Genomic DNA, 16,677 nt, shown 5'->3' on the forward strand with positions numbered 1-16,677 from the left:
TAGAAAGTAGTGCACTAGGGTCCTGTTAAAGTAGTGCACTAGGGTCCTGATTAAAGTAGTGCACTAGTGCCCTGGTCAAAGTAGTGCACTAGGGTCCTGTTAAAGTAGTGCACTAGGGTCCTAGTAGAAAGTAGTGCACTAGGGTCCTGTTAAAGTAGTGCACTAGGGTCCTTCCTGTTAAAGGAGTGCACTAGGGTCCTAGTAGAAAGTAGTGCACTAGGGTCCTGGTAGATAGTAGTGCACTAGGAGCCTGGTAGATAGTATTGCACTAGGGTCCTGGTAGAAAGTAGTGCACTAGGGGCCTGGTAGAAAGTAGTGCACTAGGGTCCTGGTAGAAATTGTGCACTAGGGTCCTGGTAGACCGTAGTGTACTAGGGTCCTGGTAGAAGTAGTGTACTAGGGTCCTGGTAGAAGTAGTGTACTAGGGTCCTGGTAGAAAGTAGTGCACTAGGGTCCTGTTAAAGTAGTGCACTAGGGTCCTGATTAAAGTAGTGCACTAGGGCCCAGGTCAAAGTAGTGCACTAGTGCCCTGGTCAAAGTAGTGCTCTTGGGTCCTGTTAAAGTGGTGCACTAGGGTCCTGGTCAAAGTAGTGCACTAGGGTCCTGGTTAAAGTAGTGCACTAGGGTCCTGTTAAAGTAGTGCACTAGGGTCCTGGTTAAAGTAGTGCACTAGGGTCCTGTTAAAGTAGTGCACTAGGGTCCTGGTTAAAGTAGTGCACTAGGGTCCTACTAGAAAGTAGTGCACTAGGGTGCTACTAGAAAGTAGTGCACTAGGGTCCTGGTAGAAAGTAGTGCACTAGGGTCCTGGTCAAAGTAGTACACTAGGGTCCTGGTAGAAAGTAGTGCACTAGGGCCCTGGTTAAAGTAGTGCACTAGGGGCCTGGTAGAAAGTAGTGCACTAGGGTCCTAGTAGAAAGTACTAGGGCCCTTGTCAAAGTAGTGCACTAGTGTCCTGGTCAAAGTAGTGCACTAGGGTCCTGGTCAAAGTAGTACACTAGGGTCCTGGTAGAAAGTAGTGCACTAGGGCCCTGGTTAAAGTAGTGCACTAGGGGCCTGGTAGAAAGTAGTGCACTAGGGTCCTAGTAGAAAGTACTAGGGCCCTTGTCAAAGTAGTGCACTAGTGTCCTGGTCAAAGTAGTGCACTAGGGTCCTGGTCAAGGTAGTGCACTAGGGTCCTGGTAGAAAGTAGTGCACTAGGGTCCTGGTCAAAGTAGTGCACTAGGGTCCTGGTCAAAGTAGTGCACTAGGGTACTATTAGAAAGTAGTGCACTAGGGCCCTGGTCAAAGTAGTGCACTAGTGTGCAGTGCAGACGTGTTTCACAGTCCTTCCTATTTAGATACCTGTCTCTTACCACAGGTGTATGAAATGTCTGCTTTGTTCTGAAGTTACCACCATGATGCACTGACTTCCCTCACAGTCCTTGTCATCACGAGTTGTGTTTTGATGAAATGACGTCCTTCTCATCACGAGGTGTGTTTGTAATGTAATTTCCAGTTAAAGGTGTGCCTGTGTACCCGGATCCTATTTCTTTGTGTGCAACAGTCAGTTTAGCTTATGAAACATTTGCTTAGTAACCGGACACCAACGTGATCTGTTGGACAAAACATGATCTGTTGGACAAAACGTGATCTGTGATAGAGTTACTATATTTACACAACCCTTGTGATAAGGATATATGTGAGGGTTTTTATCTTTTCGAGCTCATTAATGATAGAATGTTCATATGTGACCCGATTCAAGAAGCTAGCTACTTCACTGCTTGGTTGGCAGAAATGCCTTAAAAAACAAACTTGATTGCCATTTGCAAATACGAGCCCAGTCGGTTTAGCCACGGAAAAAGCGAGTAACCTTCCCGCTAGTCATGATTGTCTGAGATAATGGATGGGCTGGATATGCCAAGAGATGAGTTCGGATTGGTCTGCCATGTAGCATGCTTCTGTCTATAACATGAGCTGCTCAGTATGTGAAGATACTGAGCAGATTTTTTAAAAAGATATGACGTTAGCAATGGACTGATCTCAACAACATTGCTGCCTTGAATTTAGCAGGCGCTATAGACAAAGATCAGTGGGAAAAAGTTGTGATGGACTACTACTACGGTCAGTGTGAACTGGAGTGACTTGACACAGGTTGCGATAAGAGTCACAGTGATAATAGTCATTGACTCAAAGCAGCATTTCAAACGTTGCTTGTTAGGGAAGGTAGTTGCAGGAACGTTGGAATGGTTTAGTCTGCTTCCTCAATAGTTGGTCCAGACGATCCACCGCCTGCAGGATCGGAGCCACCAGCACCAGGGAATCCACCAGCCTTGCCTTCAGGCATACCACCAGCACCAGGGAATCCACCAGCCATACCTTCAGACATACCACCAGCACCAGGGAATCCCCCAGCCATGCCTTCAGATATACCACCAGCACCAGGGAATCCACCAGCCATGCCTTCAGACATACCACCAGCACCCTGGTACAACTTGGTGATGATTGGGTTGCACACATTGTATAAATTGATGGTTCGGGTTACAGGATGCCATATTTTTCCATATTCTGTTCTAGTTAAAGGGTTGTTCAGATTCAAATAGATCTGTTGACCATACTTTTTGAATGGTTAGCTCAGAATAAGACCTTTCCAATAGTTGTTTATGCATTTTTTATTTATTAACTTTTACTTATTGAGGGTAGCCCAAATTAGACCAGCGTCTCATTCCCAATGGTGCCCTGAATACAAACATTTTCTCCCAAACAGGAAGAAAAACTAACATGACAAATAGAACAAGGAGAATATAAGCACAAAGAACAACTTCAACACCACAATTTCACCATACAAACCATCACAATCAATCGAAAGAACTGCAATCCGCAAGGAGTCACTGGCTGTGATCGGGAGTCCCCATAGGATGGCACACAATAGGCCGGCGTCGTCCGGGTGAGGTGAGGGTTTGGCTGGGGAGCTTTATTTGGCTCATCGTGCTCTAGCAACTCCTTGTGGCGGATCAGGCGCCTACAGGCTGACCCCGGTCGTCAGTTGAATAATGTTTCCTCCGACACGTTGGTGCGGCTGGCTTCCGGGTGTTAAGAAGCGCGGTTTGGTGGGTCATGTTTCAGAGGACACATGACTCAACCTTTGCCTCCCGAGCCCATTGGGGAGTTGCAGCGATGAGACGAGATCGAAAATGTGGAGAAAAAAGGGGTAAAATACAATCATTGAAATAATTCAACACCAGAGTCATAAGCTGCACTAGAGGCTCCAGGGAAACAAAATATAAGGAATGTTGTAGGTTATTCCAACAACTGGGGCAATAAAACTAAAGGAGTATTTAGCTAGATTGGTGGAGATCAAAGGGACCTCAAGCATTAAGTAATCTTACAATTGGCTTTGGTAGCTCATTCTTTCATACGTTAGTAACAAAGTTCGGTACGTTGGAAGCTGCTGTAGGAAAGCTTTGTAAATAGAAAGGGAGTAATGAAGTGATCTACGGGGCTTTAATGTGGCCAGCCAACCTTTTGATACAGGATGTAGCTGTGTAGGGTATTAAAACTGTCCCCTATGATAAAGCAAAGCGCACTATGGTAGACGGCATCCAAAGTTTGAAGAGTAGTAGCTGATGCAATCTGGTAAATGGTGTCACCATAGTCAAGAACTGTCAGGAAAGTTGACTGTACAATCTGCTTCCTGCTATTTAGGGAGAGGCAAGATCTAGTCCTAAAACAGAAGCCCACTTTGCATACAGATGAATATTACAAGTTTTAACAGATACACATATATTATTTATATTAATAGTAAAGAGAACAGGTCCCAGTAGCTGGAAACTAGACTTGACACCATCAGAAATCACACATTGAGTCCTGTCTGACAAGATCATTCTCAAACCACTTTCAACAAGCCTGATCCAGGCCTATTTCAGTCAACCTTGGAATGAGTGTGATGGTCAACAGTGGCCAAGTCTTTGGAAATAATGTTTCTGATCAAAGAAATTGAACACATCTAAAAACAAGCGTAGCAGCTGAACCTGCTCTGTCCAGGTCTAAAACCTGATTGGTTCACATTAAGAATAGATGGGATTCTAAAACCTGATTGGTTCACATTAAGAATAGATGGGATTCTAAAACCTGATTGGTTCACATTAAGAATAGAGTGAGAAGTTTAAAAAGTTATTAGTTGACAGTTGGCCAGGGATTCTAGTACTTTGGAAAGGTAAGATAATTGGCAAATTGTACAGTAGTTATCTAAGTCAGAAAGATCTTCTCCTTTATTTAGGGGGAGGATATGTGCTGCTTTACAGATCTTAAGGACAACACCAGAAACAACTGTAAAGTTATAATATATAGGTCAATGGTTCTGTGATCAGTGGTGCAGAGAGTAAGAAGGGATTACGTGAATCAGCTATTTTACTTTAAACCCTTTAGCATAGCACATAATAAGTACATCATAGACATCAAATGGGGAAATGAAGATTGAGTCTGTGAGTCTGTTAGTGCATCGTTCTCTACAAGGTCATGTGACCAGGAGACTCTCTATAGTAGAATGATATGCTTTTTCAGAGATGATCCTTTCTAATAATTGTCCAGCTGAAGCTAAATGGTTATTAAAAGTACCACACATGTAAATGTATTCTAGTATGGGACCAGATGCTGTGAAACCCTGCTGGGACAACAAGGGGACGGGGTTGTTTAAAATGTTTTACCACTTTACAGAAGTTAGCATATATAACACGTATGTTATAGAGATCAGTCCTTTCAGAAGTTAGCATATATAGCACGTATGTTATAGAGATCAGTCCTTTCAGAAGTTAGCATATATAACATGTATGTTATAGAGATCAGTCCTTTCAGAAGTTAGCATATATAGCACGTATGTTATAGAGATCAGTCCTTTCAGAAGTTAACATATATAGCACGTATGTTATAGAGATCAGTCCTTTCAGAAGTTAGCATATATAGCACGTATGTTATAGAGATCAGTCCTTTCAGAAGTTAGCATATATAGCACGTATGTTATAGAGATCAGTCCTTTCAGAAGTTAGCATATATAGCACGTATGTTATAGAGATCAGTCCTTTCAGAAGTTAGCATATATAGCACGTATGTTATAGAGATCAGTCCTTTCAGAAGTTAGCATATATAGCACGTATGTTATAGAGATCAGTCCTTTCAGAAGTTAGCATATATAGCACGTATGTTATAGAGATCAGTCCTTTCAGAAGTTAGCATATATAGCACGTATGTTATAGAGATCAGTCCTTTCAGAAGTTAGCATATATAGCACGTATGTTATAGAGATCAGTCCTTTCAGAAGTTAGCATATATAACATGTATGTTATAGAGATCAGTCCTTTCAGAAGTTAGCATATATAGCACGTATGTTATAGAGATCAGTCCTTTCAGAAGTTAGCATATATAGCACGTATGTTATAGAGATCAGTCCTTTCAGAAGTTAGCATATATAGCACGTATGTTATAGAGATCAGTCCTTTCAGAAGTTAGCATATATAGCACGTATGTTATAGAGATCAGTCCTTTCAGAAGTTAGCATATATAGCACGTATGTTATAGAGATCAGTCCTTTCAGAAGTTAGCATATATAGCACGTATGTTATAGAGATCAGTCCTTTCAGAAGTTAGCATATATAGCACGTATGTTATAGAGATCAGTCCTTTCAGAAGTTAGCATATATAGCACGTATGTTATAGAGATCAGTCCTTTCAGAAGTTAGCATATATAGCGCGTATGTTATAGAGATCAGTCCTTTCAGAAGCCCACATCATTTATTTATAAATCCCAACATTGGATGGTTCGGTAGTTGGGTTTCCCAAGGGACTCTACAGGCCACCATACCTGACCTGAGTTGTAAATATAAACAAAAAGAGTTGCCTGGTAATGTGTGTGTATGTGGTAATGTGTGTGTATCTGGTAATGTGTATCTGGTAATGTGTATCTGGTAATGTGTGTGTATCTGGTAATGTGTGTGTATCTGGTAATGTGTATCTGGTAATGTGTGTGTATCTGGTAATGTGTGTGTATCTGGTAATGTGTATCTGGTAATGTGTATCTGGTAATGTGTGTGTATCTGGTAATGTGTGTGTATCTGGTAATGTGTATCTGGTAATGTGTATCTGGTAATGTGTGTGTATGTGGTAATGTGTGTGTATCTGGTAATGTGTGTGTATCTGGTAATGTGTGTGTATCTGGTAATGTGTGTGTATCTGGTAATGTGTATCTGGTAATGTGTATCTGGTAATGTGTGTGTATCTGGTAATGTGTATCTGGTAATGTGTATCTGGTAATGTGTGTGTATCTGGTAATGTGTATCTGGTAATGTGTGTGTATCTGGTAATGTGTGTGTATCTGGTAATGTGTGTGTATCTGGTAATGTGTATCTGGTAATGTGTGTGTATCTGGTAATGTGTATCTGGTAATGTGTATGTATCTGGTAATGTGTGTGTATCTGGTAATGTGTATCTGGTAATGTGTATGTATCTGGTAATGTGTGTGTATCTGGTAATGTGTGTGTATCTGGTAATGTGTGTGTATCTGGTAATGTGTGTGTATGTGGTAATGTGTGTGTATCTGGTAATGTGTATCTGGTAATGTGTGTGTATCTGGTAATGTGTATCTGGTAATGTGTATGTATCTGGTAATGTGTGTGTATCTGGTAATGTGTGTGTATGTGGTAATGTGTGTGTATCTGGTAATGTGTATCTGGTAATGTGTGTGTATCTGGTAATGTGTGTGTATCTGGTAATGTGTGTGTATCTGGTAATGTGTATCTGGTAATGTGTGTGTATCTGGTAATGTGTATCTGGTAATGTGTATGTATCTGGTAATGTGTGTGTATCTGGTAATGTGTATCTGGTAATGTGTATGTATCTGGTAATGTGTGTGTATCTGGTAATGTGTGTGTATCTGGTAATGTGTATGTATCTGGTAATGTGTATCTGGTAATGTGTATGTATCTGGTAATGTATATGTATCTGGTAATGTGTGTGTATGTGGTAATGTGTGTGTATCTGGTAATGTGTGTGTATCTGGTAATGTGTATGTATCTGGTAATGTGTATCTGGTAATGTGTGTGTATCTGGTAATGTGTGTGTATCTGGTAATGTGTATGTATCTGGTAATGTGTATCTGGTAATGTGTGTGTATCTGGTAATGTGTGTGTATCTGGTAATGTGTATGTATCTGGTAATGTGTATCTGGTAATGTGTATGTATCTGGTAATGTGTGTGTATCTGGTAATGTATATGTATCTTCCAAATCTTGGAATGTTCTGAAACCATTACTGTCCATGATATCGGCATGGTTACGGATTCCACATTAGGACCATTGGGGAGATGCAAATGGCCGCCCTCCAGATAACAAGGCATTAGTGTGAAATAATATCCAACATCTGATCTGAGGCTTTTGACCATTCTTTGTTCTTAGTCATTGTTGGGGAAAAATTGGATCCAGATCAGATGTTGGGTACTATATTTATTGAATAGTATATGAATCCTATCAATTAAAATGTCAAATTTAGGCACAATAAATTGTATTTATTTATTAATTTCTCAGAGATCACATTCTATTTATATTATATAACACAATAATTCATCTTAATTTCAAAACAATCTGAGATGGTGGATGTGGAAATCTTATTTCTCCTGGTCTTCTGAGGTGAAATAGGTGTCCATGCACTGATAACCTTTAACAGCGGCCAATGCAGCCCCTGCTGCTAACGACAATGGAGAGCTGTACATGGCTCCCAACCCCAATGCAGCCATACTGGCAAACGCTGACCACTTGCACTCATTCAATTTCTCTTCTCTTCTTCTTCTTTCTTCCTCATCCTGTCTCCTCTCTCTGTCTCTTTCCTTCTTCTCCTGTTTCTTCCTCTCCTCCTCCTCTTCAATCTTCATCTGGGCCTCCTGGTACATCTCGTTGGTGTAGTGTTGTCCTCCATTCTTCTTCACCATCTCCTCTATCTTCTTCAGCAGCTCTGGAACCTGAGTGTTGTCTTCTCTCTTGTCATTGATTAGGGAGTGATATCTGCCCCCACAGATATTGATGAGTTTCCGTAACTCTTTGCTCTCAGCCAGAAACTCTTCCACTGATTTCCCCTCCAATTGATCTCCATGTGTGAACAGCAAGATGGTGTACATTGAGGCTTCTTCTCCAAAGTTCTTCTGGATCCACTTAACAGTGTTCCTCTCCTCCTTTGTAAACCTCCCCAGTCTGATCACCAGCAGGAAGGCGTGAGGTCCTGGGACTGACATTTCTATACACCTGACTATTTCACTTTTTATCTCTTCTTTAGACATTGTTGTATCATAGAGTCCCGGGGTGTCAATGACATCAATCTTCCTCCCATCCACCACTCCACTCTGTTTCTCACTCTGTGCAGTCACAGACACTGGAGAAGCCCCCGCTTTAAACACCTCTCTCCCCAGGATGGTGTTTCCTGTTGCACTCTTCCCTGATCCAGTCTTCCCCACCAGAACTATCCTCAGGTTAGAGGGCTGCCCTGAAACTGTGGAAACAGACAAGAAATTATTGATTTTGCAATAATATGTTAAGATAAATGCACAACACAGAGGACTAAAGGTCAACGATCAATGGAAATAATGTTTTTTCTGTAATAGGGGATTATTTATCAATGGGTCAGAGACATGGGAGGAATTTGTCTCCACATTGAGCCTGAAATAGGCCATTGGCCCAGTTTTATAGCAAGGAATTATAATTGGTCAACTATAGGCTAGGGTAGGTTTATACAACTACATCCTGTCCCTTTGTTCCGTGGAAAGAATCACGGAGGAGAGAATCACTGAGGACAGGGGAGAATGAACATCTACCTCTCAGCAAAACATATATGATTTGTCCTCTTTGAATAAACCTATTTTTCTCCCCCTCATTTGCTTTGGGGTCTGTGTTATTGAAGAGTAACATCAATTGCTAACACTTGGTGCCGTGACCCAGATGAATTGGTCGTAACCAACAACAAGGAAAGACTCAACTGTGTATTGATCCAGGGGAAAGAGAGAGAGAGTTTTGAGCCCATTGGATTGAACTCTAAATTTCCTGATTGACTGCTAACATATTGCTGGGTGAGTCTAGACCGATTACTTTTTATTCTTTTTATTTTACCGTTATTTGACCAGGTTGTCTGAGAACACGTTCTCATTTACAGCAACGACCTGGGGAATCGTTGCAGGGGAGAGGAGGGGGATGAATGAGCCCATTGTTAGCTGGTAATGATTAGGTGATCATGATGGTATGAGGGACAGCTTGAGAATTTAGCCAGGACACCGGGGTTAACACCCCTACTCCTACGATAAGTGCCAAGGGATCTTTAATGACCTCAGAGAGTCAGGACACCCGTTTAACGTCCCATCTGAAAGACGGCACCCTACACAGGGCAGCGTCCCTCCAAGGTTTAGAGCAGAGGTGGTTAGACACAGTAGGTTACCCAACATGGAAGATGAAGGTGCTCCATTTTTGGAGGAATTGAGTGTAATCACCCAGCAGTGAAAAACTTTTGTTTCCACAACTATGGACTGGGAAAGACAAAACTAGGACGACATCATCGACAGGCTGTCACGACTGGACAGAGACATCAATCAACATAATAAACCGGCTGTTAACTAGTGATTATGTTAAGATTGATTGTTTTTTCTAAAGATAGTTTAATGTTAGCTAGCACCTTACCGTGGCTCCTTGCTGCACTCACGTAACAGGTGGTCAGCCTGCCACTCAGTCTCCTCGTGGAGATCAATGTAATCGGCCATAATCGGCGTCCAAAAATGACGATTACCGATTGTTATGAAAACTTGAAATCGGCCCTAATTAATAGGCCATCGACCTCTATTTGGGACACATAGTTTATCGTTTTGTGGGCAAACGGTGAAATCCTGGTGTGCGGAAAGAGTCTGAGGCTGTTGTGGCAAATTGCAACTCTGTATGGAAAACAACACCAAGAGACGTGTGAAAGTACAGATACGACGAGCCCCTCCAGGACCCTGCAGACATCTACAGCTTGACTACAATACGCTGCCCAAATGTAAAGGACAGGAAGATGTGCTGGTCGTTGTTGATCGTTTCTCACGATGAGTTGAAGCCCACCCTACTGAGAACGGAAACGCACAAAACACAGCTAAAAGTGGGTGATGGGTAACAAACACATGGAACAGAGACGCGAGACTCCTGAAGGGGGAAGTGACGTAGTACCAGGACAGTGGGTGATGGTAACAAACACATGGAACAGAGACGTGAGATTCCTGAAGGGGGAAGTGACGTAGTACCAGGACAGTGGGTGATGGGTAACAAACACATGTAACAGAGACGTGAGAATCCTGAAGGGGGAAGTGACGTAGTACCAGGACAGTGGGTGATGGTAACAAACACATGGAACAGAGACGTGAGACTCCTGGAGGGGGACTTGACGTAGTACCAGGACAGTGGGTGATGGTAACAAACACATGTAACAGAGACGTGAGACTCCTGAAGGGGGAAGTGACGTAGTACCAGGACAGTGGGTGATGGGTAACAAACACATGTAACAGAGACGTGAGACTCCTGAAGGGGGAAGTGACGTAGTACCAGGACAGTGGGTGATGGGTAACAAACACATGGAACAGAGACGTGAGACTCCTGGAGGGGGACTTGACGTAGTACCAGGACAGTGGGTGATGGTAACAAACACATGTGACAGACACAATAGGGACAAAATGGGAAGGTCATTATCAAGTGTTGCTCATAATAAGGTCAGCAGTGAAAGTCCAGGGAAAATCACGATGGATACATGTCACTCACTGCAAGGTTTTCCATGTTGATGACAAAGCGGAGTCTGGAGAATAAAGAACTGATTGATTAGCAATCAGGGGACAATCTCAGGTGAAGAAGTATACTAAGATGATCAGAACCTGATAAGCTTCTATATGTTGTACTCCGCAGTCGTCATATTAGGGAAATCCAGGTGAAATGTCTAACGTTTTCATGAAAATCGGGACATGCTTACTCTATGTGAAATATACATTTCTCTTGAAACCAGGACGTTACTTTCATTATTGTTTCCTTCGTTACAGGTTATGAGAATCTACCTTCTGAAGCTGCAGCAATATGCCTTGACTGTACCTGAAATGATACAAGATCACCGGTGAAGTGTTCATTAGAGAAGTCCTTATCAACCAGTGGAACGGAAGAAGAATTCCTCACTACCGGCAGACTGTCAGAACATCATCTCTAATAGTTATCTATGTTGGACTGATACCAGTGTGGAAGAGCTGGTCACTTTGGTGAATGATTACCTTGTCAATAGGACAATTGACTATTGTTGTCTTGTAGACAATTATTTTTCTGTGTGAGTTTCCTCAAATTCAGGATGTGGTAGGACTTGTAAGGGACATCATCATTACACCTGTTAATACTTATTTTCTATAACTTTGTTTGAAATCTATTTCTTATTGTAACATCAGGTAAAACATTGTCACGCCCTGACCTTAGAGATCCTTTTTATGCCTCTATTTTGGTTTGGTCAGAGAGTGAGTTGGGGTTCTATGTCTGGTGTTCTATGTTTTCTTTACTGTGTGTTTGGCCAGGTATGGTTCTCAATCAGAGGCAGCTGTTGTCTCTGCTTGAGAACCATACTTAGGTAGCCTTTTCCCACCTGTCTGTTGTGGGTAGTTGTTTTCTGTTTTGTGTCTACACCAGCCAGAACTGTTTCATTTCATTCACTCGCATTGTTGTTTCAGTGTTCAGTTGATTTATTCAATTACAATGAACACTTACCACGCTGCGTTTTGGTAACCTTCTTTCCAGGGCGAACGTTACAAATATGTCCTTTGTGTTTTATAGAAATGTAATGTGTTTAATGTGAATGATTTTATGTTTAATGCTAATGTTTTCTATTATTTTCCAAAAATACATTTGAAGTATATTTCTTTTTAAAATGGTCTAGGGGGAGTGTAAGAATATTTTACGATAACTACACAACGCAGAGGACGAGAGGTCAATCGATTACTTATGATCAATAAAAATAGTGTTTTTTTCTGTCATTGGGAATTACTGGTCAATGGGTCAGAGACATGGGAGAAATGTGTCTAGACATTGAGACTGAAATAGGTTACTTGTTATTTTGCCATTGGTTTTATTGCAAGGAATTCTAACTGGTCAACCACAGGCTATGGTTGGGTTATAACACTACATCCTGTCCCTTTGTTCTGTGGAGAGAATCACTGAGGAGAGAATCACTGAGGACAGGGGAGAATGAACATCTACCTCTCAGCATAACATCTATGATTTGTCCTCTTTGAATAAACCTATTTTTCTCCCGCTGATTTGCTTTGGGGTCTGTGCTATTGAAGAGTAACATCAACTGCTAACACTGATAGTGGGTGTCTTGATAAAAGGTTACTGAAAACTCTGTGTAAGTCCATGCATATATATATATATGTGTGTGTGTGTGTGTGTGTGTGTGTGTCTTTCCTGGTTGAGGGTTGACAAGACATTAACTGCTTCTCTTCTAGTCAAATAGTCAAATAACATTCAGCTTATACACCAATATATACCCAATAAGACATGCCACCAGAGGTCTCTTCACAGTCCCCTAGTTCAACATTAAACAAATAAATAAAAAATATTAAATATCTTCTCATGGAATGGCAGGACATGTGAAGGGACACACAAACAAACATTTTTTTTGTATTGTATTATTATTATAATAATAATAATATTTATACATTTATTTGTGTGACTGTCCTTGTCCTTGTTGTTTTCTGTTGACCCCAGGAAGAATGTCTGCTGCCACTGGAAAAGATAATGGGATCCAAAAAAACGTGTGTTTGTGTGTGTGTGTGTGTGTGTGTGTGTGTGTGTGTGTGTGTGTGTGTGTGTGTGTGTGTGTGTGTGTGTGTGCACCTTGGAATTCACCAGTGAAGTCTTGCAAACAGAGTGTCAACAGGAACAGAATCCTTCCTCTTCCTCGTTCCATTACTAAAACTGCAGCCAATCAAAAACTTGGAAACAGACAATGACGTCATTGCAAAAAACAAAGTCCACATTTTTCGGTGCCTCATGCAGTGTTCTGCAAAGTTTCTACTTTTACAGATAATAATTTAATCATTTAAAAAACTATTAAACTATAAACTATAAAAATAGTAATGATATGCTGTACAACTGTTGTAAAACACAGTACATTCCCTAAGATAGGGCGTACATAATGTACTCATATAGGGCGTGTCAAATGACATTCTAAACATGGTTATTATTCTACCATTGCCTGCCTGCTGCTGTTAAGACCAGATAGACCAGTTAGAGGTTGTGTTCCCATTACCATTAAACATCACATCTACTGTGTAGACAGACAGGAAGAGTTTAAACAATAATTAAGTGGAATCAGTATAACGGAAAACAGTGCTAAATGTGTAAATCAGGAGGAGTCTGAACACAAAGCATAGTGTTCCTCTGTTCCTCTGTTCAGATGTTGCTGACGCCAGATCTTACAACACCTGGATAGGTATTTTACATATCAGCTAACCACATCATGTGTTTTAGCAATCTATCAGTCAATCAATGGTTGATGCATGCAACCTCTAAGCAGTGGAACGTGACCTTAGTCAGTACTGACAAAAACCTGCAGGTGTGTCCCTCACAGCAACAACCTGCTATAAGATGGGTGTTGACCCAATATTGAACGAGACACAGTATACTGCACTATCTCTGCACTAAACAAGGTACAGTATACTACACTATCTCTGCACTAAACAAGGTACAGTATACTGCACTATCTCGGCACTAAACAAGATACACTATACTACACTATCTCTACACTAAACAAGGTACAGTATACTGCACTATCTCTGCACTAAACAAGGTACAGTATACTACACTATCTCTGCACTAAACAAGGTACAGTATACTGCACTATCTCTGCACTAATCAATGTACAGTATACTACACTATCTCTGCACTAAACAAGGTCCAGTATACGGCACTATCTCTGCACTAATCAATGTACAGTATACTACACTATCTCTGCACTAATCAAGGTACAGTACACTACACTATCTCTGCACTAAACAAGGTACAGTATACTGCACTATCTCTGCACTAATCAATGTATAGTATACTACACTATCTCTGCACTAAACAAGGTCCAGTATACTGCACTATCTCTGCACTAATCAATGTACAGTATACTACACTATCTCTGCACTAATCAAGGTACAGTATACTACACTATCTCTGCACTAAACAAGGTACAGTATACTACACTATCTCTGCACTAAACAAGGTACAGTATACTACACTATCTCTGCACTAAACAAGGTACAGTATACTACACTATCTCTGCACTAAACAAGGTACAGTATACTGCACTATCTCTGCACTAATCAAGGTACAGTATACTACACAATCTCTGCACTAATCAAGGTACAGTATACTACACTATCTCTACACTAAACAAGGTCCAGCATACTGCACTATCTCTGCACTAATCAAGGTACAGTATACTACACTATCTCTGCACTAAACAAGGTAAGTATACTGCACTTTCTCTGCACTAAACAAGGTACAGTATACTGCACTATTTCTACACTAAACAAGGTCCAGTATACTGCACTATCTCTGCACTAATCAAGGTACAGTATACTACACTATCTCTGCACTAAACAAGGTCCAGTATACTGCACTATCTCTGCACTAATCAAGGTACAGTATACTACACTATCTCTGCACTAAACAGGGTAAGTATACTACACTATCTCTGCACTAAACAAGGTACAGTATACTACACTATCTCTGCACTAATCAATGTACAGTATACTACACTATCTCTGCACTAAACAAGGTACAGTATACTGCACTATCTCTGCACTAATCAATGTACAGTATACTGCACTATCTCTGCACTAATCAATGTACAGTATACTGCACTATCTCTGCACTAATCAATGTACAGTATACTACACTATCTCTGTACTAAACAATGTACAGTATACTGCACTATCTCTGCACTAATCAATGTAGAGTATACTGCACTATCTCTGCACTAATCAATGTAGAGTATACTGCACTATCTCTGCACTAATCAAGGTACAGTATACTACACTATCTCTGCACTAAACAAGGTCCAGTATACTGCACTATCTCTGCACTAATCAAGGTACAGTATACTACACTATCTCTGCACTAAACAGGGTAAGTATACTACACTATCTCTGCACTAAACAAGGTACAGTATACTACACTATCTCTGCACTAATCAATGTACAGTATACTACACTATCTCTGCACTAAACAAGGTACAGTATACTGCACTATCTCTGCACTAATCAATGTACAGTATACTACACTATCTCTGTACTAAACAATGTACAGTATACTGCACTATCTCTGCACTAATCAATGTAGAGTATACTGCACTATCTCTGCACTAATCAATGTACAGTATACTGCACTATCTCTGCACTAATCAATGTACAGTATACTGCACTATCTCTGCACTAATCAATGTACAGTATACTGCACTATCTCTGCACTAATCAATGTACAGTATACTACACTATCTCTGCACTAATCAAGGTACAGTATACTGCACTATCTCTGCACTAAACAAGGTACAGTATACTACACTATCTCTGCACTAAACAAGGTACAGTATACTGCACTATCTCTACACTAAACAAGATACAGTATACTGCACTATCTCTGCACTAAACAAGGTACAGTGTACTACACTATCTCTGCACTAAACAAGGTACAGTATACTACACTATCTCTGCACTAAACAAGATACAGTATACTGCACTATCTCTGCACTAAACAAGATACAGTATACTGCACTATCTCTGCACTAAACAAGATACAGTATACTGCACTATCTCTGCACTAAACAAGGTACAGTATACTACACTATCTCTGCACTAAACAAGGTACAGTATACTACACTATCTCTGCACTAAACAAGGTAAATGTTTCAGGTAAAAGTCTAACCATGTTTCCTCTTTCACTGTTCTACAATATTAAGACGTGTAGAAATACAAACATACTGTATAGCAGAATGTGATTGTTAACAGCTACATTATTATATTGTTTTGACATTTTGATGTTAAGTGATGTAATCATATGACTATTTATGCATAAATGTTAACAGACCTGGTATCAATAAAATGTCTTCTTAATATTGTACTACAGTTATTCAAGTACTGTAGAGTAGATTGTTGTACAACATTTAATTAGTAAGGTAGTTAAGTTGAATACTCACTTTTAGTGTTGCACAGATCTGTATATTGTTGTCTGCTGTTGTCACAGAGAGAGCTGAAGCAGTGGGCCTGCTGGTTTTGCATAGCCAGGACCTTAAGGACCAATAGAATGGTCTAAAACTCATGCGACACTAAAGCACCCAACGTGTCTCACGGTACATTCTGTTAAGTTTCATTTTCCCAGAAACTAGTCATTTCTAGCCAATGAGAGAGTGTTGCTAGGCAAACATTATTCTACTCAGGACAGATAGGATCTAAATACTGATTGGGTGTCGCTTTTTAACCTTGGATGCTTGCCAGAATCAGAAGATAGGTGTCACGTTCTGACCTTAATTCCTTTGTTGTGTATTTATTTAGTATGGTCAGGGCGTGAGTTGGGGTGGGCAGTCTGTTTGTTTTTCTATGTTGGTTTTTGTGTTCGGCCTAGTATGGTTCTCAATCAGA

At 40.7% G+C, this 16,677-nt stretch overlaps 1 protein-coding gene across 1 annotated transcript; it reads right to left on the bottom strand.

The window, feature by feature from the left end:
* Positions 1-7,455: 7,455 nt before the first annotated feature.
* On the bottom strand, positions 7,456-16,400 carry LOC139405432 (GTPase IMAP family member 7-like). The gene is made up of 3 exons (XM_071147759.1): positions 16,236-16,400; positions 12,887-12,984; positions 7,456-8,504 (listed from the first exon to the last, which is right to left on the bottom strand). The coding sequence occupies exons 2-3, from the start codon at positions 12,957-12,959 to the stop codon at positions 7,630-7,632; spliced, it is 948 nt and encodes a 315-aa protein (XP_071003860.1). The 5' UTR covers positions 12,960-12,984; positions 16,236-16,400; the 3' UTR covers positions 7,456-7,629.
* Between the last annotated feature and the right edge of the window lie 277 nt (positions 16,401-16,677).

Source organism: Oncorhynchus clarkii, unplaced genomic scaffold (assembly GCF_045791955.1).
Source record: "Oncorhynchus clarkii lewisi isolate Uvic-CL-2024 unplaced genomic scaffold, UVic_Ocla_1.0 unplaced_contig_2377_pilon_pilon, whole genome shotgun sequence".
Lineage (NCBI taxonomy): Eukaryota > Metazoa > Chordata > Actinopteri > Salmoniformes > Salmonidae > Oncorhynchus > Oncorhynchus clarkii.

Excerpts from the sequence above, each read along its gene's own strand:
- LOC139405432 (XM_071147759.1), bottom strand. The coding sequence starts at position 12,959 with ATGGAACGAGGAAGAGGAAGGATTCTGTTCCTGTTGACACTCTGTTTG. Across the intron at positions 8,505-12,886 it reads CTTCACTGGTGAATTCCAAG|TTTCAGGGCAGCCCTCTAAC; the intron begins GTGCACACACAC and ends CTGTTTCCACAG.